The following is a 24184-nucleotide window of genomic DNA, read 5'->3' as shown; positions in this document are numbered from 1 at the left end:
TAAGTTAAAAGTTTGAGCAGAGTTTACCTGAATTTCTTACCAATAGCAGGATGCAACTCTTTCAGGTAGCTTTTAATATATTAATATGCTGCTTCCCTTTTAAAAAGGATTAAAATTGCTTCCCACCACTAGATTTATTCAGCTGTTTACAGCAGGAGAAAAATGTGAATCTTGCTTATAATAGCATGTATTAAATATTTAGCATACCAACCTATCCAAAACCTTTCAGGAGTAAGACTATAGCCCAATTGAAGCTGGAAGCAGCAGTGACTTTAGCTGTTGTGCTAGTAGGGTGAGGTGGGGGAGCAACCAAGGATAAGAGAGGACATTTTCTAGACCCCAGACATCTAGATGTTTTGAGTCTAAACACTTGCAATAACTTCCTTGTGGAAGATCATAGGGCAAAAGGAACAAACAGATCTCTTGGCAACAATGTTGAAGCAGGTGTTCCCTGTCCTACCATTTCCTGTCGTCTGAGAGACATTGCCAATTATCTATTCATACAAGCAGTTTGTCTAACTGAGGACTGAGGGTGGAGAATAGGAAAGACCTTCACAACACTAAAGTCTCTAACATCAGATATAATGTGGAGGGAAAGGAAACATTTACTGTAGTCCTCTGCTGTGAGGGATTAACTAGGAGAAGTAAAGAATGCTGGCAGGACGAATTTGCCAGTGATTGAAGGGAGGAAATGGAAAGGATTGGTTACTAAGAGAAAATGGTGAGGATCAAAGTACATAGAATTTTGACCTGGGGAAAGGGATTTTGGTGGGTGGAGGAACAGTGTTATACATAGTAGGGCAATGTGTTACATGGTATGTGTTTCTTACATAACTCTCTGAGATTTTATCACCTGCCTGTTGATCATTGTATCTACCATTAGACTATACATGATATGAAGGTGGGAACTGTCTCTTGCTGTATAGATATGGCTGGCACATTATGACTACTGTTGCAACACTGATGATATTACAATGTTATGTTAGGATCATAGTCATAGTATAATTTATCCCATTTTCATGCAAAAATGACACATAATCTTTGAAAAAACTGAACAACCTTTTTCTTTTCCATAAAGGGTGGTTTGTATATTGGAAGTCAGAAAGCAAAGGGTTCACTTATCAGCACATAGGTGGTCAGATCGGCATATAGAAGCTGAAGTCCTCAAGAATCTGAATATCACCTCTTATTCACCTTTAATGACCAAAAATTGAATGCTTCAGAAATAACAAATACAGTGTAAATCTATCTGGTCAGAAGTGTAAAGCTTTCATCTCCTTAATTTGGATATGCCTGTACCCCTCCAAATTATCCCATACATTATTCCCACCGCCTATTCTTATGATTTCAACAGCTGCCGTCACCCTAGAACCTGACTCTTTTTCCAGACTTCCCCATCAACAGTGGAATGAGCCACTGGGAGAGTAAAAATAAGGCATAAGATCTTGGCCTACAGATCAAGTGGAAAAGATGTTCCTCCTAGTTTTCCTGCATGTTTTTCCTGTTAAATCTTGAAAGGAGAAAAACACCCTAAACATAATCCAATGCTCAGATAACCAGATGTTTCTATACCTTCCTTACAAAATTACTTAAATTTCACACAAGTGCTTACTCTGTTGTTCAGCTACTTTATGACATAGCAACATTTAAATTAGTATATTACACTATTTTGAGGTGCACAGAAGCTCTTAAGTGTAAATGTATTTAAATGTAGTAAGTATAAAAGTCATATTGGTTATTTAATGCTTTTAGGTATCTATATAAGCAGGTTTTTAATTATTATTATTATTATTATTATTAATTATTTTAAGAACCATGCCTTCTCTGCTTCACCAGTACCCCCATTTTCTTCATCAGTGTTTATAATGCTATCATTTATGTCACTCGCTCTTGTACTTTGTGTCATACTTGAATTGTATATTTTACTGGACTGTACAAGCCATGCCAGTTCTTCTACCAGTTCTTGTCTCTAAGATATGTAATTTCCCTTTTTCTACACTTCTAAAACGTTATCTAGACTATTACTTCTTTTGATTTTTGGCAAACTCTTTCTCACACTTTTTGTTGACAATCGCTTTGCCCTTCTTCCTTCTGCCTTTCTTTGTAAGGCCCCTGAGAGAACTGTGGCTAAGACTGAATTTATGGTCCAGTATGTAACCACGTTATTCCTTTCTTTGAGTTCTTCCATTCTAGTTTCTCTCTATTTCATCCAACACAAATGTTTGTTACCTTAATTTTAAGGGTTTTGGTCAACTTAGCCCCACACTGTGGTTTCTTATTGTGGTGCCTCCTCTCTGTGGCTCTACCAGCAATGCTATCTTTTCCTATGACTTGTTTTTCCATGTTTCCCACAAGCCCAAGCTTCCACTGTTCTGTCCTGTGTGCACAAAACACTTGCCTCAAACTAGCCCATACATTTCACGTATTTATTCATGTTGTTATTTGTTTAACCCCGAAGGACATAAGCATACATTAAATTCCTACTTCCCCATTGTGGTATCAGGGTATTTGCAGTCCTCTCATCTCTGCTTTCACCTGTGGCTTGTATATGTTGTTTCAGAAAATGTTGCTAGTAGTTGTGGGTGAGGGTTTGAAGTGGAGATTTTGGTGATTTCTTTGGTTAATGGCTGTCTGCAAATGTGGGGGCAGTAGAGTAACTAGGGTGACGTGAGCAGGGCACTAGCCTGGGTGCTAATTTAGACTGGGTGCTAGAATGGCTGCACAGCTGATTTGTAGAGACCCCACAAGGTGGCAGTAGTCAGGGTGTGGGGAGCATCAGGCTTGTCACCCTCCCTACCCCACTCTCTGGCTTTATGGCCTAGGATGCTGAAATAGCCAATTACACCTTCATGCAAGGGACTGGGCTCTGGCCTAGGAGCCTCTTTGCAGTTCTGTTTTTCTAAGTACATAATATTTGCTGTATTGTCAGACCTAGGGTCCCTTTTGTTCAGTGTCCTGTCTTTGAGGGTGGCAAATACCAGAGATAGGATACTGGGAAAGCAGGACCTTAGATCTGTTTCTAGTACACTGCAAGAATTGTGTAGCGTCCCTTTTCATGCCCTCCCAGCCACCCTTAGTAGGTTGCATCTCTAACAGTTGCATTTAATAGCCCCCAATAGACCTATCCTGCAATAAATTTGACTAATCCCTGTTTTGAACCCAACTGTACTATTGGCCTCCACAGCCTTCCTGTGGTAACTGTTACTTAGAATTTAAAATTAAGACTTAGAACCACTTCAATGTTAATTTGTGAAGGTGATCTTAGTAGTATTTCTCCTTCAGTTTGCCCCTTCTTTCCAATTGTTTTATACCTACTTTATGCATTTTATATTTTATTCTGTTTTGAAAAAGGCCTATCATAATGGAGCTCTGTCTGCCCCCAGTATAATAATAATAATAATAGCAACAACAGTTGACTTTGTAACAACAGTTGAAACAATTTGAGCTTTGAAACAGTTTGAACTTTGAAACAACAGACTCAGAGACAACAGCTGACTTTGAACGTGGGTTCCACAATGAGACTGGGAGTACCAAGACTTTTCTCTTGTATTCAGGCCTAAAAGATGTAATCAATACATAAAGGTATAGTTTTAAACAGTAATGTATTTAGTAAATTCTGTTTTAAGAGTGGATATACCTCATGATTGTAATGAGTTTTCTCTCTCTCTCTTTTATATTAGAAAAGGGGATTTTTCTATCTCCAAGCTTTGGGGGTAGATCCTGTTGCCCATATGGTTCAATTCAAGCTTTGAAGATGCTCATTTTTTTACAGCTGTACCTGTTAGTAGCTGTACATAAGAATCCTAAAATCTTAATACATACAGAGCTTTCAGGATGCTGCAGGACAGTGGTAGACCACACAAGGAGTTTTCCTCCCTTGTAGTCCACACAAGACCAACCAGATTCAAATGGAATGCAAACATAATATTTCTTTGTGCTCTCTATCCTACTACCTATCTGCTAGCACTTTTGAGATGGTAGAAAACAAAAGAGATTGCATTGAGGGTACTGCCACGTTTGCTATTTTTCCACACCAGCTTGTAGCACTTGCTTTGCCTGAGAGGCATCCACTGAAAAGCCTCTGAGCTAGGGACAGACATTCAAAATCCTGAGCCTGAATTCATTCAATCTTTGCAGGTTAGTCTAACCTGCCTAGATTGAGCTGGTTTGCATCTGCACAGACATTCCCTCTGGACTGAGGAAATGCCGGCACACGTCTGCCCTGGCTCAGGCTACAAGCTGGGAGGGCGGAGGGGAGGGGGTGCTAGAGCAGCCCTTCCCTTTGACAGTGCTGAGCTGAAAGGGGGCAGGACCAGGCCCCAGCAGGATGCTTGGATTTGGGAGGGGTGTAAACCACACCCTGCCTGCACCCTCTGAGGCTTTTCCCCACTTGCTGCTCAAGGGACAGGAGTGTTGCTAGGTGCCAGCCCCAGGCTAGCATTCTGAGGCAAAGTGGGTGTGGGTGGTGCAGTGTATGCATCTGTTGATAATACTGAGCTTTTTAATCTCCCTCTCCCTGCTTCTTCATACTGTCTGCAAACCTGACAGGTGAGGAAGTGAGTAGGGGGCTGATAACACAGCGTTTATCAGCCTATCAACAAAACAAAAGCCTCTCTCATTAGTCCAAGCTCTTCTTAAACAGCTTTTTCCAAGGAAGGAATGGAGGGACATAACCAGTTGACCTGTTGATTGGCTCCAAAAAGCTCTGTTCTGTCTGCCTGGTCCAGTGAAATTGGAGACGCACACACAGACACCTCTCAGCATTAGCTAGCATACCACATGCCTAGGATTCGTGGGGCTGGGTTTCATGCTGTGGGAGATGGGAGCGGGGGGCAGGGGCGGGATCCCTGCTTGACCAGCAAACAGCAAAGGGAGGTGGGACAGAGGGAAGCAAGGCAGACACTGCTGTGCCTGCAGCCTCTGCCAGAGCTCTGGTTAGGGAGCAGAGGGGAGGGGCCAGCCCTGTTCTCTGGAGCAGACAGCCCAGCCCAGGACTGCAAAGTATCTGGGATGCTGGGGGACTCTGGTTTAACTTAAACCAGGAAGGGGTCTGGGACAGACATTGCATAAACCGGTTTGACCCAAATCAGTTAAGTCTGATACTGCGTTCGACCAGGTTTATCTTAGGCCAGATTCACCCATTTTGAAACTGGTTTATGTGCAGTGAACTTATATTCTGTTACAGGTTTAAACCAATGTATGATCATTTAAACCAGTTTATATGTAATGTCTGTCTCTAGTCCTAGAGTTTCCAAGTCTAACCAAATTCACAATGGGTCTTCTGTGTCATTACAGAAGACTCAAACCTCCCTTAGTCAGGCGTCATCTGTCAAGAGTGAAGAGAGTTGACTTTTAGCCCAACTTCATGATTAAATGTAGAAAAAGGTAGTGCTTTAGTATTTTAATTAAAGCTTTAATTATTTTTTGCTAAATAAATGTGTGGGTGAGATATAGTTAATGTTTCTGTCTATGATGCTAGAGTATTAGAATAAGATCCAGGTCTCCCCCTTCCCCCCCCATAACCTTGTCAGTTCTAGAGAGAAGAAAAGCAAAATGTGGCAAAACTTATGATGGTCCATATGGGCAGCTGATATGATTTTACATTCAAAGCATGTTTGTTGGAGTGCCATTTCTATTCAGGCACTATTTTTTCTGACATCAATCTCATTTTAAGGGGTTTTGCCTGTTTTGAAGGCTTGGCGGACTTTACTTTTTTTTTTTCTTTTAATTCTCTGAGTAACATAAACTCGGTATGTCCCTGCTTACAAATTTATATAGTTTGCTCTGACTGATTTTATAGTTTGCTGCATCTCTCTCAGTCTTCTATTTCCAAAGTCAAAGAGTTTGATATCAGTAGATTAGAATGGTTTAAAGACTAATTAACAGAAATTTTCATTTGGACATGGACTTTTTGGAGCTTTAAACTGTTTTAGAAGGGGAAGTGTTAAAACTGAAACAATGATTTCAACAAAATAAAACATTGAAAAAAATGGTATTGACTAGAACTCATAACAATGTTTGTTATTTTCCTATATCCTGCCCTTTTGTTTTTGAATGGATTTTTCACAGCAGAGGCAGATGTTACCCACACTGTGATTCAGCATCTGTTGTTAGCCATGCTTCGCCACGATTTTAACCTGATTTTACGGGATGAACAGGGACTGGAACACCGTTGCTTATGACTGTCAGAAATGAAAAATAGCCAGGAATCAGACAAACAGCTTCATCATTGAGATTGTTTCCGGCTAAAAACTCTTCTAACAGATGTTTGCTTTGGACACTACTCAGATTCAGTTTTTTTTAACCCCCAAAAGAGTGGGTTTTTTTGTTTTTTTGTTTTAAATGTGGGCTGGCTATTTATGGAGTCCGGAAGAAGTCTGTGTTTCCACTGTTGTGGTCTTGGTACTGTTTTGACAGTTGGACTATAAGGAGATTTCTTCCCCCCCCACTTCTGTCTTTCTGTCTCTGTCTCTCCCTCATTTCTTTCACTGAAAGCACAGAATTGGAAGGCTTTCGGGAGAAGAAAAAGCCAATTTACAAGTTCTTTAATCCTAGACAGGCAGTTTTGTGACAGTTACCTTCATGATAAGTTCACGCCCCAGAGGAGTGTTTAGTCTTACAGTCACTGGCTGACTAAGCAGAGCGTGCGTGTTTGTGTGTGTGTATGAAGGAGAAGCAGAGAGATGAAGGAAAGTTTTACCTCTTCATGAAAGTTTTAATACTATTATTTTTAAGAAGCTTTTTAAAAGATGACTGCTACTTTTGTTTAAAGTATTTGTTCTGGAATTACTGAAGCTGGAATCTACCAGACTGAGGTCAGAAGCATTTTCTTTGGCAGAAAGAAGATACTTTTATAAAAGCCATGCCTGTACTTGGGGTTGCCTCAAAGCTAAGACAGCCGGCTGTAGGGTCAAAGCCTATTCATACGGCCCTTCCAATGCCAAATCTTGGCACGACTGGGTCACAGCAATATTCATCAAATTCTTTGGAGCTTACTGGGGCAGAGAGCTCCATGCTTTCTTGTCAGCTTACATTAAAGTCAACCTGTAATTTTGAAGAGAAGAAAACGCTGCAAGGAAAGAGCAAGGAGATCGAGGATAGCAAGGTTAGTTCTGTACTTTACTAGCAGATCCGAACTTGTAAAATGCTGATTTACTTATGCAAAACCTGATAAAAGCCTTTAAGCACCAGCCTGATGGATATGGACTACATGTGTAAAACCATGAAGCAGTTTTGGTAGATGACTGTTTTTTTTCCTGTTTCTGTTATACATTCACATAGCAAGTATTTCAAGTTTGTTTTGCCTGTTCTTGCAGTTTGGATATATGCTCTGGGTTTTGAAAGCACATTTTGATAACTGATGGAGTGAAAACTTTTTGATAAGGGTGAGTCATATTACACTGTGATAAAAATCACACTGCAGCTCAGATAAACAGAACTATGACATGACAGGACTTACAAAAATATTGAAACTTGGCTGCTTCTAGTTTTATTGCAGTGCTCTCACACCCACACCTATTCCCAAAGGGAGGGGATTTTTAAAATAAAATCAACTCTTTGACTCTTCTTTTCACTTTTCAAATAATCTGGTTAGACTTGCTCCAGAAAAGTTGAACCAGAAAAAATGAACCTGAATGGAGAGTACCTATCTTTTTCACCTCTGTGAAACAGCCTGCTCCTGTTTGCCTTTCTGATAGCTTGAATGTGTTCTGATTCATTTTGATTTCAATTAAAACAAATCATATTCATCTGGCATAGGCTGCTATGGTTTTAAAACCTTGTGAGATTTTGTTTGTTTTTTTAAAGATTGATGCTTACCTGGTAATTGACACATTGCTGTTTTAAGCATCAGTAATCTTTTTGTAATAGTTTAAATGTATTCTGTCTTGGGGACAGTCATGCCACTGAATCCCTTCTTGCCTGTAGTGTGTAGTTCTGTGGATCCTTCAGCTTCAGTCTGTGAGGAATTTGTATAATGTAATTTGTCCCCTAGAAGAGCTTATGTCTCTGAACCAGCCAGTCTCTAAGGTGCTACCTTGCCCCTGCCTTCCATATATGAAATAAAGGGAGAAGTATTTTGCAAACTTACTTTCCTGTCCCTTTTTCAGCACTGTTGATTCGTGTTCATTGATTATCTCACTGCAATTCAATTAATATTCATAATGACTTTGTTTTAATGCTAAGGAAATTTGTAGTCGTGGTGGCATCACACAAACACAAAATGCATGTACCTTACTGTCATTAGTTTGTGAGCGTGGGACTGCTCTCCCTTGGAAAAGAAGATTGGTTTTGTGGTTAAAGGATAGGATTGAGAGTTTGAAGATTTGGGTTCCATTCCTGGCTTTGCCACAGACTTCCTATGGGATTTTGAGCTGATGCCTTCACTTCTTTGTGCCTCACTTTTTGTCTGTCTTGGGGTTCTCTGCCCCTCCTACACTCGAAGTTCAAAAAACCCCTATTATTCCCACCCTCTAATGAATAGAGTAGTCTAAAGTTGTTATCTTTTTCCCTTAAGTGATTGTATTTTGAAGTTTAATATTAGTGAGGCTTTTCAGAACACAACTAGAGTTCAGTTAATACCCCATAAATATAATAGATTTGTGCCTAGTTACCGGTTTTGATAAATTGAGGAAGTGTTGAGAGTACTTTTTAAATATTGTTCTTTTGCAGTTACCATGGGGAAAAGTGTTTCAGTTCTGCCAGTTACTATTTTCAGAAAGTAGCTTTCAAGTTGAAGTACCCATATCCATAGGGATTTATATCACTCAATATTAGAGACATCCATAGGGGGTTATCTCTGGTCTGCCTGCCAAGAGGTTCTTGTACCTCCCCTTGAAGCATGTGGTGCAGAGCATTACTGAAGGCAGGATGTGAGCATGGCCCTAATCCAGTCTGGCAGTCCCTTTTATTCTTTCGTTTGGCAATTCTTATGTTTCTAGAGCCAGGTTTTCAAGGGAACTCATTAGCCAATAGCTCACGCTGATCTTTAATGGACATTTTTAGGTTCCCAGTCCTTTGAAAATCCAGCTCTCAAAAGTATACAGTTTGCATGTTCACACTGGGCACAGCCTACATGTTCACATCTATACATGCAAATGCTCCATGGTGGGTTTACGTTAGAGCAATTTACTCTTGAGTAAACCCACCCCCAGCAGGCATCTACACATGCAGGGACATGGGTGCAGGTTTACTGCTCGTGACAGCAGTCTGCTCTTGCCCCAGCCGGCCCTGCACCATCCCCTTGCAGCAGCCAGGGGGAGCTCTAGGCTGGGTGCTAGTTCATGGACTGTCTCCTGGTGGGGACTGTGACATTGCTTCCTGCCCCTGGGAGCTGCCTGCTGCCAGGGTGGAGTCTGTCACCAGAGCCTGGGCAGGGACAATGTCCCCTTGCCCTGGCAGCAGGGAGTTCCCAGACCCCACTCCCCAGTTGCAAAGTGGGGGCTGGAAGCTCCCTGCTGCCAGGGCAGAAGAACATTGTCTCTGCTGGGGCTCTAGTGGTGGAGCCTGCCCCAGCAGCAAGCAGCTCCTAGGGGCAGGGAGCAATCTCCCACCCCATGTTGCCTGGCTGACTGGGAGCATATTTGCTCCTGGTTGGCTGTCTACATGTGCCATACTGTGCAGTAAGTACTTGGGAGTAAATTTGCTATTTGTGTTTACAGGTAGCAAACTTAATTGCAATTAGAGCAAATTACTGAAAGGTAAGTGTCCACATGTGTAGACAGTGATGCTTAGTAATGAGCTCTAATCATGAGTAAAGTGTCTCATGTAGACACGCTCACTGAATGTAAAGTTAGGGGCAAAATACATACTAAGAACAAAATTGGCTGGATTTTTCAGAGGTTTTGATCACTTACAGGTTCAATTTTCAGATATGCTATGCACCCATATCTCCCACTGTCTTCTGTAGTCTATGTCCATGAAGTGTCCAGAGCTCCCACCAAAGTAAAGGGATGCTATATAAAAATTGTGGAAGTTAGTGAGGTATGCAAGTGCTAAGCATTTCTGAAAACCAGGCCAATTTTATTCAGGTACCTAAATAAGGATCTTTTGACCCTATCTTTAGTTGGAAAATATAAGCCATATTTGTTTCATTTAATGTGTTCTGATGTATTTCCCGTTCACAATTTTGGTCTGCCCAGAAAACTCATTTTGCCAAAATATGTGGAGATATCAGTGGGATGGTGATGGTTAGAAAAAACCTGTTTCAGGATCCTTCAGGACCCCTGCTTTGGTAACCTCAGTAACATGGTTAGGTTACTTCAAAGGTGCAGCTAAGTACATATTTTCAGTGAATTATTAGGGTTAATGTCCTTTCATGTTTGCTGTGGGCAGATGTAAATTCCGCATTTTATGATGTGGCGCCATCCCAAAGCTTGACCATTTTTGAGTGCTGTTTTCAATAGAATTTTGGTTGATTTTCTTGGTTAGCAAACATATTAATCAAACATATGATATTCCTGCATGGCTCTGTGGTGTACAGTGCTGTACTTTAGGATTGTTTCCATTATAACAGTGATCAGATAAAAAAGGTCTTTTAATCAAAATGTAATGAATACCTAGTCACGGTTTCCAAACAAGAGTCAAATCTGCTTATACAGTATAGAGTTTGTGTGCTTATGGTATATAATTGGATATAGGGCTGCTCTGATTTTTGAGGGGGAAACGATGAATATATATCAATAAAAGACAATGAAACATATGAATTAATCATCTGGTTAACATTTACCCTTAGCTGCTGTGTTTCAAACTTTAGCTGTGCATTGTAGTACATTCAAAATGCAACACTGGTCACTTACTGTCTTAGATTGCACACATATATTCTCCATTTTATATTCTGTTGTTATAAATGCTAATAATTCCAAAATATATTTGGATTTACACATAGCAATACAGTAGGTCACTGCCACCCAGCTGTTTCCGCTGTGGCCTTCATGTACACCACACCTGATTTTTAGAGACTTCTGACACTACTGTTGGCACTTTCAGGTTATTGCATTGCCAGGACTAGCTAGGAACACAGCTGCAGAAATCAGTTCAATGCTCCCTAGATGATCTTCCTTCCTTGCTGGGTTCTGCTGTGCTTGCACATGTTGAATTGTTTTGTGGACATGATAGAGTTTGAAGTTCCTAAATAAAGTATGCTGCCTTTTTTTTTTTTTTTTTTTTTTTAAAGGAAAGTAACTCTTCAGCTGTAGACCACTGGGTTGAAAATGTATTTGAGGTTATATTGTTTTTGTTTTTCACCAGTTGGGACTTAGGCAAACTGTTTGTGGTAAGTAGTCTCTTTATTAGCTTATTTGTTATTTGAAATGATTGAACCAAGCGGTTTTTGCTGATTATATATTTTGAACATAGATTTTTAGATGAGAATGCTCCAAGAGTGCTCATAATTTTGCTCTGTATTTGTCACCTAAGTTGCACCTAATTATATTGTGGTTAGATGACTCAAGTCTATGAAGAACTTTCAAGCTGCTTGTGCAAACGCTTCTTGCAGGAATACTCATGAAAAAAATGGTGGGAAAGCAGTCACAGCTCATTCCCTTTCCTTAGCTATCTGTTACCTAGAGTTTCACAGAGAAAGAATTCAGTTATGGGTATGAAATCATGAGGTAAAATCCTGGCAGCACTAAAATGAATGGGAGTTTAGTCACTGACTTCAGAGGGCTCACAGTTTTTAATTCAAACTAATATCTGCAAATACCATTTTTGTAATCCTTATTCAACCTTAGGCGTAATCTTTATCCAACCTTGGGTTAGACAAAACCTTGGCTGGATGATCTAGTTGGGGAGGGTCCTGCTTTGAGCAGGGGGTTGGACTAGATGACCTCCTGAGGTCCCTTCCAACCCTGATTTTCTATGATTCTATAATTCATTTCATGTTTCTATGTTACTGTTTTCATCTTGCTTGCCAAAGACCATGACATCAAGGCCATCTAAAAAGTATGCAGGCATGTTTTGTAATACTGTCTCCTACCATAGAACACTCCACCAAACAGTGATAGGAATGAAAAAAGTATGTTGAATAAAAGCAGGAGAAGGAATGTACGTAAATTAAGCAATGGTTGGTCATGGAAGGAATTTAGGCAGAATTTATTATACAAAAGTTACAGCTAACAGAGGTACCGAAGTTGTACTTCCCAGCACCAGAGTTCATTCATTCCAAAACAGAGCAGACTGTATGGCTGACATCGTCATCCTTCCTCGCATGCTTTGCAGTGTGGTTGAAGGTAAGCTCACATGAGCTTTTCATAATACTGAGGGGATACTTTGGATCAGCATAACTGCTAAGCATTCGCTTTTCTTCACTAGCATGCTGCTTACTGCTGATTTGATAGGCACCTGATTTTCTGCTCCCACAGCCTTTTTCTGCTCCACATCAAACTTTTGTCTTTCACGAGCACTGCATCTTCATTTAATGCTGACATAAATTGGCATCATCTCAAGCTGAATCTGACCCATTCATTTTCATACTTTACCCCTCAATTTTACCCTCCTGTCTGAGTTAATTTATTCTTGTAGTATAATATTATCTATTTTGTTGCTTCATATTTCCTCTTTGTCCATGCTGTCTGCTTGCTTTTTCTGCTGCTTCTTTTCTGTTGGCCAACATTCTTTCAGACTTCTGCATATGTCCGACCCTTTTCTGTATCCACTAATTTAGACTCTCCCATAATTGTTTAGTCTTTCAAACCAGTATGTCATTACTCCTTCTGTTCAGCAAGAATTAATTGCTTGTACACAAGCTCTAGACATTCTGAAGCTGGTCCAGTTTCTGAAAACCTAAACCGCTTCTGTGTGGAGCAGTTTTCTGACTTGCTTTAAATTAAAATTAAAAACGTGCAACTTTAACCTGCACCTTCTCTGCCATTGCTTGTCCTAGCCATATGAAAGGAGAAGTTTTCTGACTTGACTTGCATTAAGATTCTTGTAAAACAGTGTTTACTGGCTCTCTAAGACAGGTTATAGGCTAAGAGTGTCCTAGCCCTATTACATTCAGTGTTGAATAGAGAAATTCTTGGAGGCATAGGATGTGGAACAGGGTGGGCCACCTGGGCCATGGCCCAACCAACTTTTAGCACATTAATATAGCTAGCTATGCAGTTAAAAAAAAAAAAATCTATACAGTTTTAACTGGAATGACAATTGAGCATTTGTGGGTTATATAAATTAACATGCTAAAAATTGGTCAGGTCATAGCCTGGGTGGCCCACCTCATTCCACAGCCTATGCTTGGAGGTGTAGTTTCGGTGTGAATTGTGAGAACCGTAGAAACTACAGAGGATGTTGGGAATAAATGCAAAAGTGTATAATGAGGAGATTTCCCCCTGAACCACAAAGCTCTTCACCTCAAGAACTGGGGAATCATTCCTAGAACATAAGCCTAGGAGAAACTATGGAAAAATTCTGTAAAGAAACAGAAAGAGAGGAGATGTAGTCTGGCCCAGTAGTCTGGTCAAGCAGAAGAGAATGGGGTATGTGGCACCCACAGCAGTTCATTAGAATGTGGTTAAATACTGATCTAAATTTTTAAAAAAATCACAGACTAAAATTCAGTACTTTGATTTGGGAATGCTGAACCATTTTGTTTTGATCCAAATTTCCATATTCAGGGATGGTAGGGAGAGATCTGCTGTTTGGAGTTTCGCATGGCCCAGAAAATTAAAACACAAAGGAAACTAAGGCACAGCCAACCCTGATGGCTGTTGACAGAAAACTAAGATTGTATCCTGCTGCTAGTTTGAACAGCCTAGAAAACTAGTAATATAGATAACTAAAATCGTAATACTTCACCTATTCTTGATTTGAGGGTTTCCCATGTAGTTTAGCCTCTACTATTCCAATATGGCATTGGAGCCAGCATAGAAACAGCTCTTAGGAGTTTGCCCATGATGCAGTAATTTCTGGCTGTCACCAGATATCAGACCTGGAATAAAGTTCTGTTCCACTATCCAGACAAATTTCAGCTCTAAGATTCTTCTGTCTGACCATGGGCTGATCTCCACCTATTCATATCCAGTGAGTTGTCTGCATATTGGAAAAGAAAAATATCTCCCTTAAATCACTCTAACCTTTCCTCTTCCTTTCTCCAAACCATTCCATTACTTACTCTTCTCTTATCAGTGACATGCCAAAGCCAGATAATTAAGAGTCACTTTTTTTTAACAACAGGATCTGAAGAACATAGAGTATTCTTATAGCTATGGTTAGCAGAGTATTGCCTGATTTCATCCAGATATAAGCAGTAATTTCAGTGGTGAAACCCATCCCCTTCCTGGGTTTGGCTCCATATTTCTCCCACAAGATCTAGTTTCCTTAGTTGAGAATATTGAAGTAGACAGTATGGAGATATATGCCATTGTAACTCTACAGGGAAGAGGAGAGTAAGGTCAGGATATCGTAGGAGACACAGAGAGAATCATGGGTGGGTTTAGATGCATACAACTGAAGGAACCACCATGGAACCAATATTCCTTATCTAATTGGAGTTCTCCATGTGTAGCTTAATTCATACAGAGGTAGGCTTGTTGTCTGCTACCTCTGCTTCCATAGCATTTTGTGGGGGAAATGGCAGGCATATTCTCTTCCATTGCCTTCTGGGGGATTTATTTTTCATCTTCATACAATGGAATGATATAGAATTTTTCTCCTCTTTCTCTCTAGCTGAGAGATGTGTTGATTTTTGGACTCTTCCCACCAGAATGACAGAGGAAGATATGTACTATGAATGTGTTCCATGTCTGTCTCTATTCACCCACTCATTTGATTATGTGAGCTACATCTAGACACTCTCTCTCTCTCTCTCTCTGGTTAGTTTAAAGTGGAAATCTGCCTTGCCTTCTGTTTGCCTACTCTATATGAAGCATTTGCCCTTTTTCCATGTGATCTCTTTCTCCATCTGCTGGTGTTTCCTATCCTCACTGTATAGTCTGTCTCTGAATCTCTTTCTCCCCAACACGAGCTCTTAAGTCTCTATCCCACATAAGCATCTGTATCCTCTGTGGCCTCTCATCTCTGATATCTCCATGTTCCTGGATGGCTCCTATCCATTCTCTGTGGGTCTCCTTGCCTGAAATGTTTCTTACTTTCAACCTCAAGACAGGGTACTTGGGGTTAAAAAAATGGACTCCTTTCCCTATTTCTTCCAAACCCTTCCTCCATCAACTTTTATACATTAAGAGTATCTGAAGCTGTGAAGTTTAGACCAAGGACAGCAGTAATCTGTTCTTCAGGGTGCTTATGCTGATGTTTCCTTGGCTTGTAGCATAATGGCCAAGTAAGGAAAAAAGGCAGTAGAGGCAGCCAGAGACCTCTTGCCTTCTCTTCATAGTGGCCACTAGTGATGGGAAGCCAACACTGATTTTTAATTGCTGAATTAACTGCCAGAAACTTTGGCCAGCACTTCATACACCTGAGACCATATGTGTTTAAAATTCTCAGTCACCTCAGCCAAACTGAGACAGTCGGCAGGTATTCAGAATGTCACTAATTTCAGTTTCTTGCCCTGTGTTCTGTATTATTTCTTTATCAAGAAGATAGCACTCGCCGGCAGCATCTTTAATATGCTTTCCTTATTGAAAACCATCTGTCTAAAATCTAAGGTAACTGATTTAGAGGCTTTGTAAGAGCTTAGAAGTTGGTTTACTGTTAGGCATGTGTTTCATGATTACTTTTACCACCTACAATTTGGTCTGATTGAGATAAATGTACAATAACATAGCTAGGTAATTCTCAAAACCTCTATGCTGATGAATGCAGTACGTTTCCAAATATGCGTGTGGTCAAAAGCTGCTCTTTATGCGGGCTGGTACTCTTTTGTAACTGTGAAAAGAATTGGGAGGATAGTTATCAATTTGAGTTAAAAGCTTGTCTTTGCTCATTTTATTTGTGTTTTCTTTTATTAGCAAAATAAAATTAAAACAGAATATAGATCATGGGTGGAAGCATTATAGGAACACCTATTTTAGAAACTGAAGGCCTTTAACAATTTACGTTTGGTAATTGTAGCCCTACAAAGGGAAGTACTGAAAACATTAAGCACCTAGATAGTTATAGAATTTTTTGATACACAAATATGCACTGAAAAATTATACTAGCCACTGACAGAAAACAGGTGTTGTTTATTTGTATTACATTGTGATGATATATAGCTTTTCATTAGAAAAAGCCAGTTTGTTGAAACTGAAATCTTTTGCCTAAGTATCTTGCTTTTGTTGAACTTTCACCAAAATGCAGGCTGAGTTCCCATAGGAACCTGATGCACATGTGGATTCCTGCTAGTTCAATTATGGAGCAATCTGCCATATGGGTTACCCCTGTGGGTTATCCAAGAACTCTACAGAGCAGAGGCGGGCAAAATCCGGCTCATGGGCCAGATCCAGCTGGTAGTGGACTCCATTTCCCAACAGCTCCTGCCTGCGTGGCTGGGGCTGGTTTCCATGGAGACCCCAGCAGCAGCTGTGCTATGATAGTGTGGGTCCAGGGTTTCTATGGATACTGGCCCCAGCAGTACTGGTAGGGTGTGGCAGGGTGAGGAGCTGCTCCAGGGCTAGGCTGGGATCTTGCTCTTGCAGTGGTGATGGTATGGTCCACACCCAGGGCAGAGTCGCGATCTGTAGCCTGCATGCTCCGGGCAGGGGCATGCAGGCAGTGGATCACAGCTCTGCCCTGGCTCCTTGCAGTGGTGACAGCCTGGTCCAGAGCTGGGGCAGAGCTGTGGTCCTCTGCCTGCATGCCCCTGCCTGGAGTATGTAGGCTGTAGATTATGGCTCTGCCCTGGCTCCGGACCACGCTGTCACCACTGCAAAATCCTAGCCCAGTCCTGGAGCAACTCCCTGCCCTGCCGAGCACCCTGCCAGCTCTGCTGGGGCCAGTCTCCAAGGAAACCGTGGCTCCATGCTATCATAGCAGGGCTGCTGCTGGGGGTTCCATGGAAACTGGCCCTAGCCACATAGGCAGGGGCTGCTGGGAAATGGAGTCCAGCTGCCAGCTGGATTTGGCCCATGAGCCAGACTTTGCTGCTATAGAGCCTGGATGCAGCAAGAATATGGGGTTCTACCACTGTATGAGGGAGCCTGAAAACCCTGGGAATCCCAGCTAGAGCCAAGACTTCAGTTTGGTGCCAGGCTGTTCAGCCTGGACCCTTGGACTTCAGGGGATTCCCCAGGCTGCACCTGATCTGAAGCAACTCCAGGACTGCTTCCAGGGACCTAAGAGTCCTTCTCATTCAAGGGTATTTAGATTATTTTTCCCAATAAAAATTCCCTTCAAAGAGAAAATTTTGAGTTTCAACCATCTCTTGTGCTTAGATCCCCCAAGAAAACTGAGGCCTCTTTGAGATAAGTGCAGCACATACACATTTTTAAAAAAATCCTTGTTTCACAGATTTCACAACTGAAATAAACACAAAAGATAAAGGCTTGGAGAAGAAGAAAAGATAGCATCTCCATATTACAGATGGGGGAGGCTGAGACTGAGACAGAGGGAGCATGTAATTTTCTCACACTCATACTGGGACTTTGTGGCCGAGCCAGGAATGGGACCCCAGACATCCTGAGTTTTGGTCCAACTTGCTAACCACAAGACTATCCTTCTCTTTTTAAAGAACATCTATTTGGAAAGAAATGTCGATATAATGAAGAATTTTTCCTCTTCACTGAAAGTTTCCATGTAAAGTTCTGGCTTATCCTTCCTCCTGAAATTAGTGATAAGCATTGCCAATAAGAATGGTCACTGAGCTAGTGTCTAATTTAGTTTTACTCTTGGTGCAAGTAAATACTGCTCTTTGGTTCTGAAGTACCTGATCAACATAAACTATTAGAAAGACAGCCTACTTTATGTTCTTTCTGGGATAGAAAAGCATGCACAAAAGTCCTATGTGTACTTCTGTGGGCACCATTTATTAAACGTGAGGTAGGAAGAATAAATAGTCCTGAATAAAAGCAGGTGTCTTTTTGGGAAAGGTTTTTGAATGATTTCTGCTTATAAATGCTCTTTGGTTTATTTTTTGGCAGAAAAGTTTGCACTTGGTAGAATATAATGGCGTCAATTACAATTGAAAATCGCTTGTTTTCTTAACCCGCGAGCTAATCTCTGGGTTAAGCCCGCTGCCTCCTTTTTCTAACGTACTAATATCTTGAGCTAATTAGGTAATTTTTTTACACTTACGTGCAGTGCAGACAAGAGTGGCTCATTTAAAGCAGCTCTGTGTTTCACTTTGACCTGATTCACAGGATGTGGTCTTGGATAGAAACCATGATTTAACAATAGCCTTTTTACAGCTAGCGTGTTTGGGGATTTTGCTGGGGGGTGAGGAGGAGGGGGGGGGCATTTATAACTCTGAGTTATTAGTGGATTATTTTGTGTGAATCTTCAGTTGCCCATGATGTTTTTAAGGTCATAAACCTTTCTTTTCTGTTTTTATTGGCAGGAGAAAATTGGCTGATAGTATAACATATTTAAATTTCAGTAAAGGAATGCACAGTGTTTTGTCTGGTAAATGCAAGTAGATAATTCCCTTGTGTGAAGTGTGCAGATTTCTGATGGCTCATATGTATGCACTATGTAAACCAAGTTGAGAGAACTTGGAAAATAAGCAAATCAAATCAAAGGGACACGTAATCCTAAAGTGGTTAGGGTAGGATTGTAGAATTTCTGGGTATATAAACTGAGAAGGTGCCAGCCACTAAACATGTCTGCAACTTGCTCTGAATAAAACATGGAAAAAGCCAACCAAATACAATATTAGGATTGTGCTAGCTTACTTTCAGAATGACATTTGTTCTGCCTTATCTGTCTGGCCATTTTTGCTTTCCACTAATGGTTTCTCTGCTCCTGTGCCACCACTGAGATCTTAACACTGTGGGACAAGTTTTCATATTTAGAGTATCTGTTTTTCAACATGCACTCAAAATAAATTATTCAGGTGAAAATGTCCAATTAATGCATCTGCAGTAAATTTGAACAATCGGCACAAGAGATGTCAGTCTCTCCCATGCATTTTTCTTTTATAAAAAATAGTTACTCAAACCATCACTCTAAATATCTAACACCTGGTCCTGCATCTTGACGATATTGTCGTGGACTCCAAAAGATTTGGCAGTTGAGACTTCCTGTTGTGCATCGGGATTTGATTTACAGGACATCTGTAAAACCACCGCATCTTAGTAATCAGAATGATCATGCATGACTTCCTAGCAAGTGCTGCAAAGTATACTTTCATTAAGCAGGAAAGGGCTATATGGCTCATGCATGATTTAGGGTGAGGAAGACATAAGTCAAGGTGCAGGACTTTTACTCACTACTAAAAACAACAATGGGATTTCCTGGCAACACATGTATGCAGTAAACAGGGCTTCACTTCTGTAAACTGACTCTCTTACAGGAGGGAAGAGAGAACCAAAGGGACTATATAAATAGCAACAATTATATTACAAGAAATCAGCCATTAATAAATACAACACTTTAGATAGCTAAATGAATAGGTAATAAATAAGAATGTAGAAGAAAAAAATCAAATATTTTGAGATATGTCTGTTACTTTCACTATTCACAGTGGCTAGGGACAGAAGTTACACATAAACTGGTTTAAGTGGTCAGAAACTGGTTTAAACCTGTAACAGAACAGAAGCAAGCTCAGTGCACATAAACCAATTTCAAAATGGCTGAAACTTGTTTAAGATAAACTTGGTTGAATGTAGTATCAGACTTAACTGATTTGGGTCAAACCAGTCTATGAAACTTCTGTCCCAGCCCCCTTCCAGGTTCAAGTTAAATCATAGTCCCTCAGCATCCCAGCATGCTTTGCAGCCCTGGGCTGGGCTGTCTGCTCCACAGAGCACGGCTATCCCTGCCCCTCTGCTCCATAGCTGGAGCAGTGAGGGCTGGCTGATAAAGGGGTGGGGGGCAAGCCTAGCTGGGGATGCAGCCCAGTGTATGGGCTGGGATGTCCCCCTAGGCAAACCCTAGCTGGAGGCTGGGGCCAGGGTGGGGGATTAAACAGCCCTTCCCCTGCTCAAATTTACCGCTGGCTGCAGCTGTGGACTACAAATTCCAGAGGCACCTAGAAGCGGGAAGAGGAAGTGATGAGTAGCTTTACAGATTGCTGCTGTGATTCTGGACTGCAGATCCCAGAGACCCTTGGGAGAGCAGGAAGAGGAAGCGAACACGGCCAGAAAGCCATGCTCTAGCATTCCCTGGTTTCTGGCCTAAGGTACTGCAGGCATGTGGCTGCGTTACCTGTATCAAAGGTAAATGTCTGTTCACTTCCCTTTCAATTGAATCTATGCATCTTAGATTAACCTGCAAAGACTGAATTGATTCAGCCTCAGGCTCTTTGACTGGCTGTACCTAGCCAGTGACTGATCGGGGTGTCTCCTTTGCTTACTGCTGGCCATTTCTTCCCTGTCAGAGACCAAGGGAATGTATAAGCATTACATTTCTGTCAGTAGGATAGTTGTTAGTTAGGTAGAGATGTTCAGTGTACACGTGTTCTCCCAAAAGCAGTCTGAACAAAAAAAAAAGGTGCACCCAATAGAAAGTTAAACCTTATGCAATGGGGGGGTTAGTCCAGTTTAGTAAATGCTTGTACACTTACAGAAGTGGTAGAATCTGCCCCGCTGTCCTTCATGAGTCACAGTGTGCACTGCTTCCCCTCCTGCAGGAACACTCCCGCACACCACTTGAAAGACCTACTCATGGGGACTGTAGGCAGCGTTCTCAAATGTCACATGGGAGAAAAGTCCTCCCCCAGTGCAGTACTCGACAGCCCCACAACTGTAGTATGATGTTCAGGGCTGTGGATGCCAGCTTTGAAGTGCTTCACAGGGGGGAAACTTGTCCTTGCAGGGCTTGAGAGCTTTTGGGCATAAGGTGTTCTTCAGCTCAGAGAAAGGTGCTTTGTGTCCAAAAGCTTGTCCAGCATCTCTCCCAACTATGTAATGGGTCCGGTAAAAGATATCGCAAAAAAACAAACCCTTGCCTATCAATACCCTTCGTTGCATTCATAAAGTTCTTCCAGGGCTAAGTACCCTTAACTCCTGATTTGTTTTAACAGTAGTTAAAGCAGCTGGTTACCCACTTTTGAAAAAAAAATATTAATTTTACTTTAAAACACCATTGAAAGGCTTGAATTTCCTTTGATTTTATACGGTGAAGCAAGTTCTCTCAGAATTATTTCACATTATCAGTCCATCATGTTGGTACTTCCTGTTTGTTAATTATATTTTATTATATCATTATAACAAGCTTAATGATTTGTCCTTGTTTATAATTTAGAACTAAATAAGGCATGTATAATGCTGCAAATGTATGACTTAAATGTGACACAGGTGTTGGGATATGAACCCTAGCACAGTGGTTGCTTCCTATTAGCAAAGAGAGCTAAGTCTGAGCATGCAGCATTGCACAGAGACTTGATTTTTAGACTTGCATGCTACCATATGGTTAATTGGAAGGTGTGTTGATGAGAGTATAAAAAGAGAGGTGAGTGGGGCTGGAAACAAAACCGAAGTCAGTGTTGGGTTCTTTCCTTCGGTGGGACTAGGAGCGACCTCCGGTGCCAGTGCAGTGGCTTTCTAGTTTGTTCTGCTTTTATGGCAGTCAAAACGATTTTTCTTGAGTGAGGGAAATGAAAAGGTTACACTCACCTCCAAAAGACCCCTTAAAAGCTTCTCAGAATGAGCCATGTTGGAGAAACAAAACAAGGTAAATCAAGAGTTAGTATTTTGAAACCCTATGAAGACTGAATAGTATCATCCAAAAGAAAACTGCTTAAAGGAACTCTGCAGCTGAAATTGAATATACTACAATAGATCCAAATCAGCATCTGAAATACTGAAGTACTTAAATTCCCTGAAAGCCAGGAGATTAGGGATATACTTTTTATGGTATTTACAGAAAACCTCATTCTTTTTATCTTGAACACTAGTATCAGAATTGAATCATAAGATTACATTGTGAAACTGATATCAATACCAGTACGGAAAAAATGATAATGATCACATTTTCAGACTGAAAGGACAGATGCTATATCTTGCATTTCCTGCAAAAATGGCCAACATTGCTAGTTTATATTTTATACCAACACTGTATGTTTCTTCTTTCTGAAAATAGCATGGCTTTTTGCAACCAGTAAATTGAGATTCACAACATCTTTATGGCATAGAACGGTGCTATCACACTTGTTCAACATAGAGGTAAACTGAGGCACCATGTGCTATGTATCTTTTCTTTCAAAGCCAAACAGCAAATCAGTAGCAGAAACAAGAGGCAAGATATTAGTTTTCTGCTGAACTCCCAGAACACATCTTTGTGGTCCGCAGTTCTACCCTTTGCAATACTGGGTATTCAGTTTGAATACTATTGTTTTAAAATGTATTTCCAGCACAAGAAGTGAAAACAGAGTTAATATTTGTTACCAAGTATGCATATTTCTACTAATTTTGTTGCTACTAAAAGAAACAAAATCTTTTAGAAAGATGGTGGCTGCCACTTTGTACTGGCACAATGTGCTGTAAAAATACATAGCTAATTTTTGTGAGCATCATCTTGTCTTGTAACTTCAAGTTATACATCACTTGCAAATATATAATGTTTTTTATGTTAAAATAATTCAAAAGCAAGCATTTTACATACTCAAACATATGCACAAACTAAGGTTTAACTATAAAGAAGGAAGTTAGAGTTAAGGTTCCAAATGTTCTCTCTGTTTACTGTGGGATGCTTACAGTTTTATAGAACCCAAGTTTTGTGTTTCAAAACCCTTCCATTTTAGTTCATCTTATAGTTGCTTTTAAAATATTTTGAGATGTGTTGCAGTGTGCCAAGTATTGGCATGCCACAGCACATCTCAAAGCAGCAAGACATAGATTGAAATGGAGATGACTAAAAATATTAATAATTTAAAACACTGACTATGTTATGATAACTTCACTGGAGCCACTAAGATGAATCATATTTATAGAAGAGAGATAAGTGTGGTTTTGACATTGGCGCCATGATACTGTACTGTGTCGATTGCAGTCATTATAATGTTGCTGTGTGTCCTACTTCACTGAATATGTTAAAGCTATAGCCATGTGCATGTACACAGCCGTACCTCCCCAAAACACACACATGTATATATGCACAGATCCAATAAATGTATATGGTAATGGGGGGGTTTATTATATAAAAATGTTTTATGGAGGAAAGGGGCCTAGCCCATTTTAATACCCTGTATGCTTTATGTGCTCTGGTGTGATTGTGAAGAGATTTAGAAAAGATTACTTTTCATAGTCTTAAAAATAAAGGATAGTCCTCGGCACTAATGTTCTACCTCTTTAAGGCTCTGACAAGAATTCACTACTTTTCACAATATTCCCTTCTGAACGAGGTAATAATAATCTTACAGAGTTCTTAAACATAGCTTTTCATCTGTAGCTCTCACAGGACTTTACAAAGGCTGCCAAGTGGTCTATTTCAGACCTGAGATTAGAATTCAGTAATTCATATCTATGCACCTACACAACTCCTATCAATCCCCACTTTCTGTTATATTTTCCATGTTATCCCAAATGCTTGCCAAAGATTATTTTGTTAAATTTGTTGCTTCCTGCATTGTCATGGGATCAGTTCTCAATTACTGCTGGCCCAACCACAACTAGAAATCCAATGGGATACCTTCTTAGGGCCTTCTTACACCATAATGTTAGGGAGCATCTGGAGCTCTTAACCCCTGGATTGGCTGTATGTTAACACCTTTTTAAGTGACTTAAAGCACTTGTTATTCAACTCAAAGTTATACCACTCCATGGCAGGGTTATTTCTAATCCACTTTATTTTGCTCCGGTTCCATTAAGGCATGGATCCCACAGCTATTCTGCCCAAGTTGCAGTCCTTTAGCTTCCCAGAATGCAGTGGCCACTCCAGAGTTAGGGTGAGCAGGGATGCCAGGGTGTAGTGGGGCCAGGCACGCTGCCCCATAGGCACTTCAGGCCAAGTGAGCACCGTAGCCCTGAACTGCCACACAGATTGGCTCACTGTCCTCACCAGTTGTGGTGTGGGGTGGGATGAGCTCTGGAGGAAAAAAAAAAAAAGGGTCAGGCCCCTCTGGAGCTCTCCACCCCCTACCCTCCCACCCCCAATGCTGCCTGAGCTCCAGAGAGGTCTGATCCTTTTTTCCTCCAGAGTTTGCCCCCCCCCCCCC

At 40.8% G+C, this 24184-nt stretch overlaps 1 protein-coding gene across 2 annotated transcripts in view; it reads left to right on the top strand.

The window, feature by feature from the left end:
* The first annotated feature begins 6692 nt into the window (after positions 1–6692).
* NAV3 (neuron navigator 3) overlaps positions 6693–24184 on the top strand; it is a 398015-nt gene continuing 380523 nt past the window's right edge. For both annotated transcript variants that reach the window (XM_006021115.3, XM_014518732.2), the window contains exon 1: positions 6693–7105. In XM_006021115.3, coding sequence (XP_006021177.1) covers positions 6863–7105 — 243 coding nt within the window. In that variant the 5' untranslated portion in view covers positions 6693–6862. The remainder of the gene's footprint in view (positions 7106–24184) is intronic.

This window comes from Alligator sinensis, unplaced genomic scaffold (genome assembly GCF_000455745.1).
Source record: "Alligator sinensis unplaced genomic scaffold, ASM45574v1 scaffold465_1, whole genome shotgun sequence".
Taxonomy (NCBI): domain Eukaryota; kingdom Metazoa; phylum Chordata; order Crocodylia; family Alligatoridae; genus Alligator; species Alligator sinensis.
Note: the sequence above shows the minus strand (reverse complement) of the source record. Positions and strands in the feature narration are given on the sequence as shown.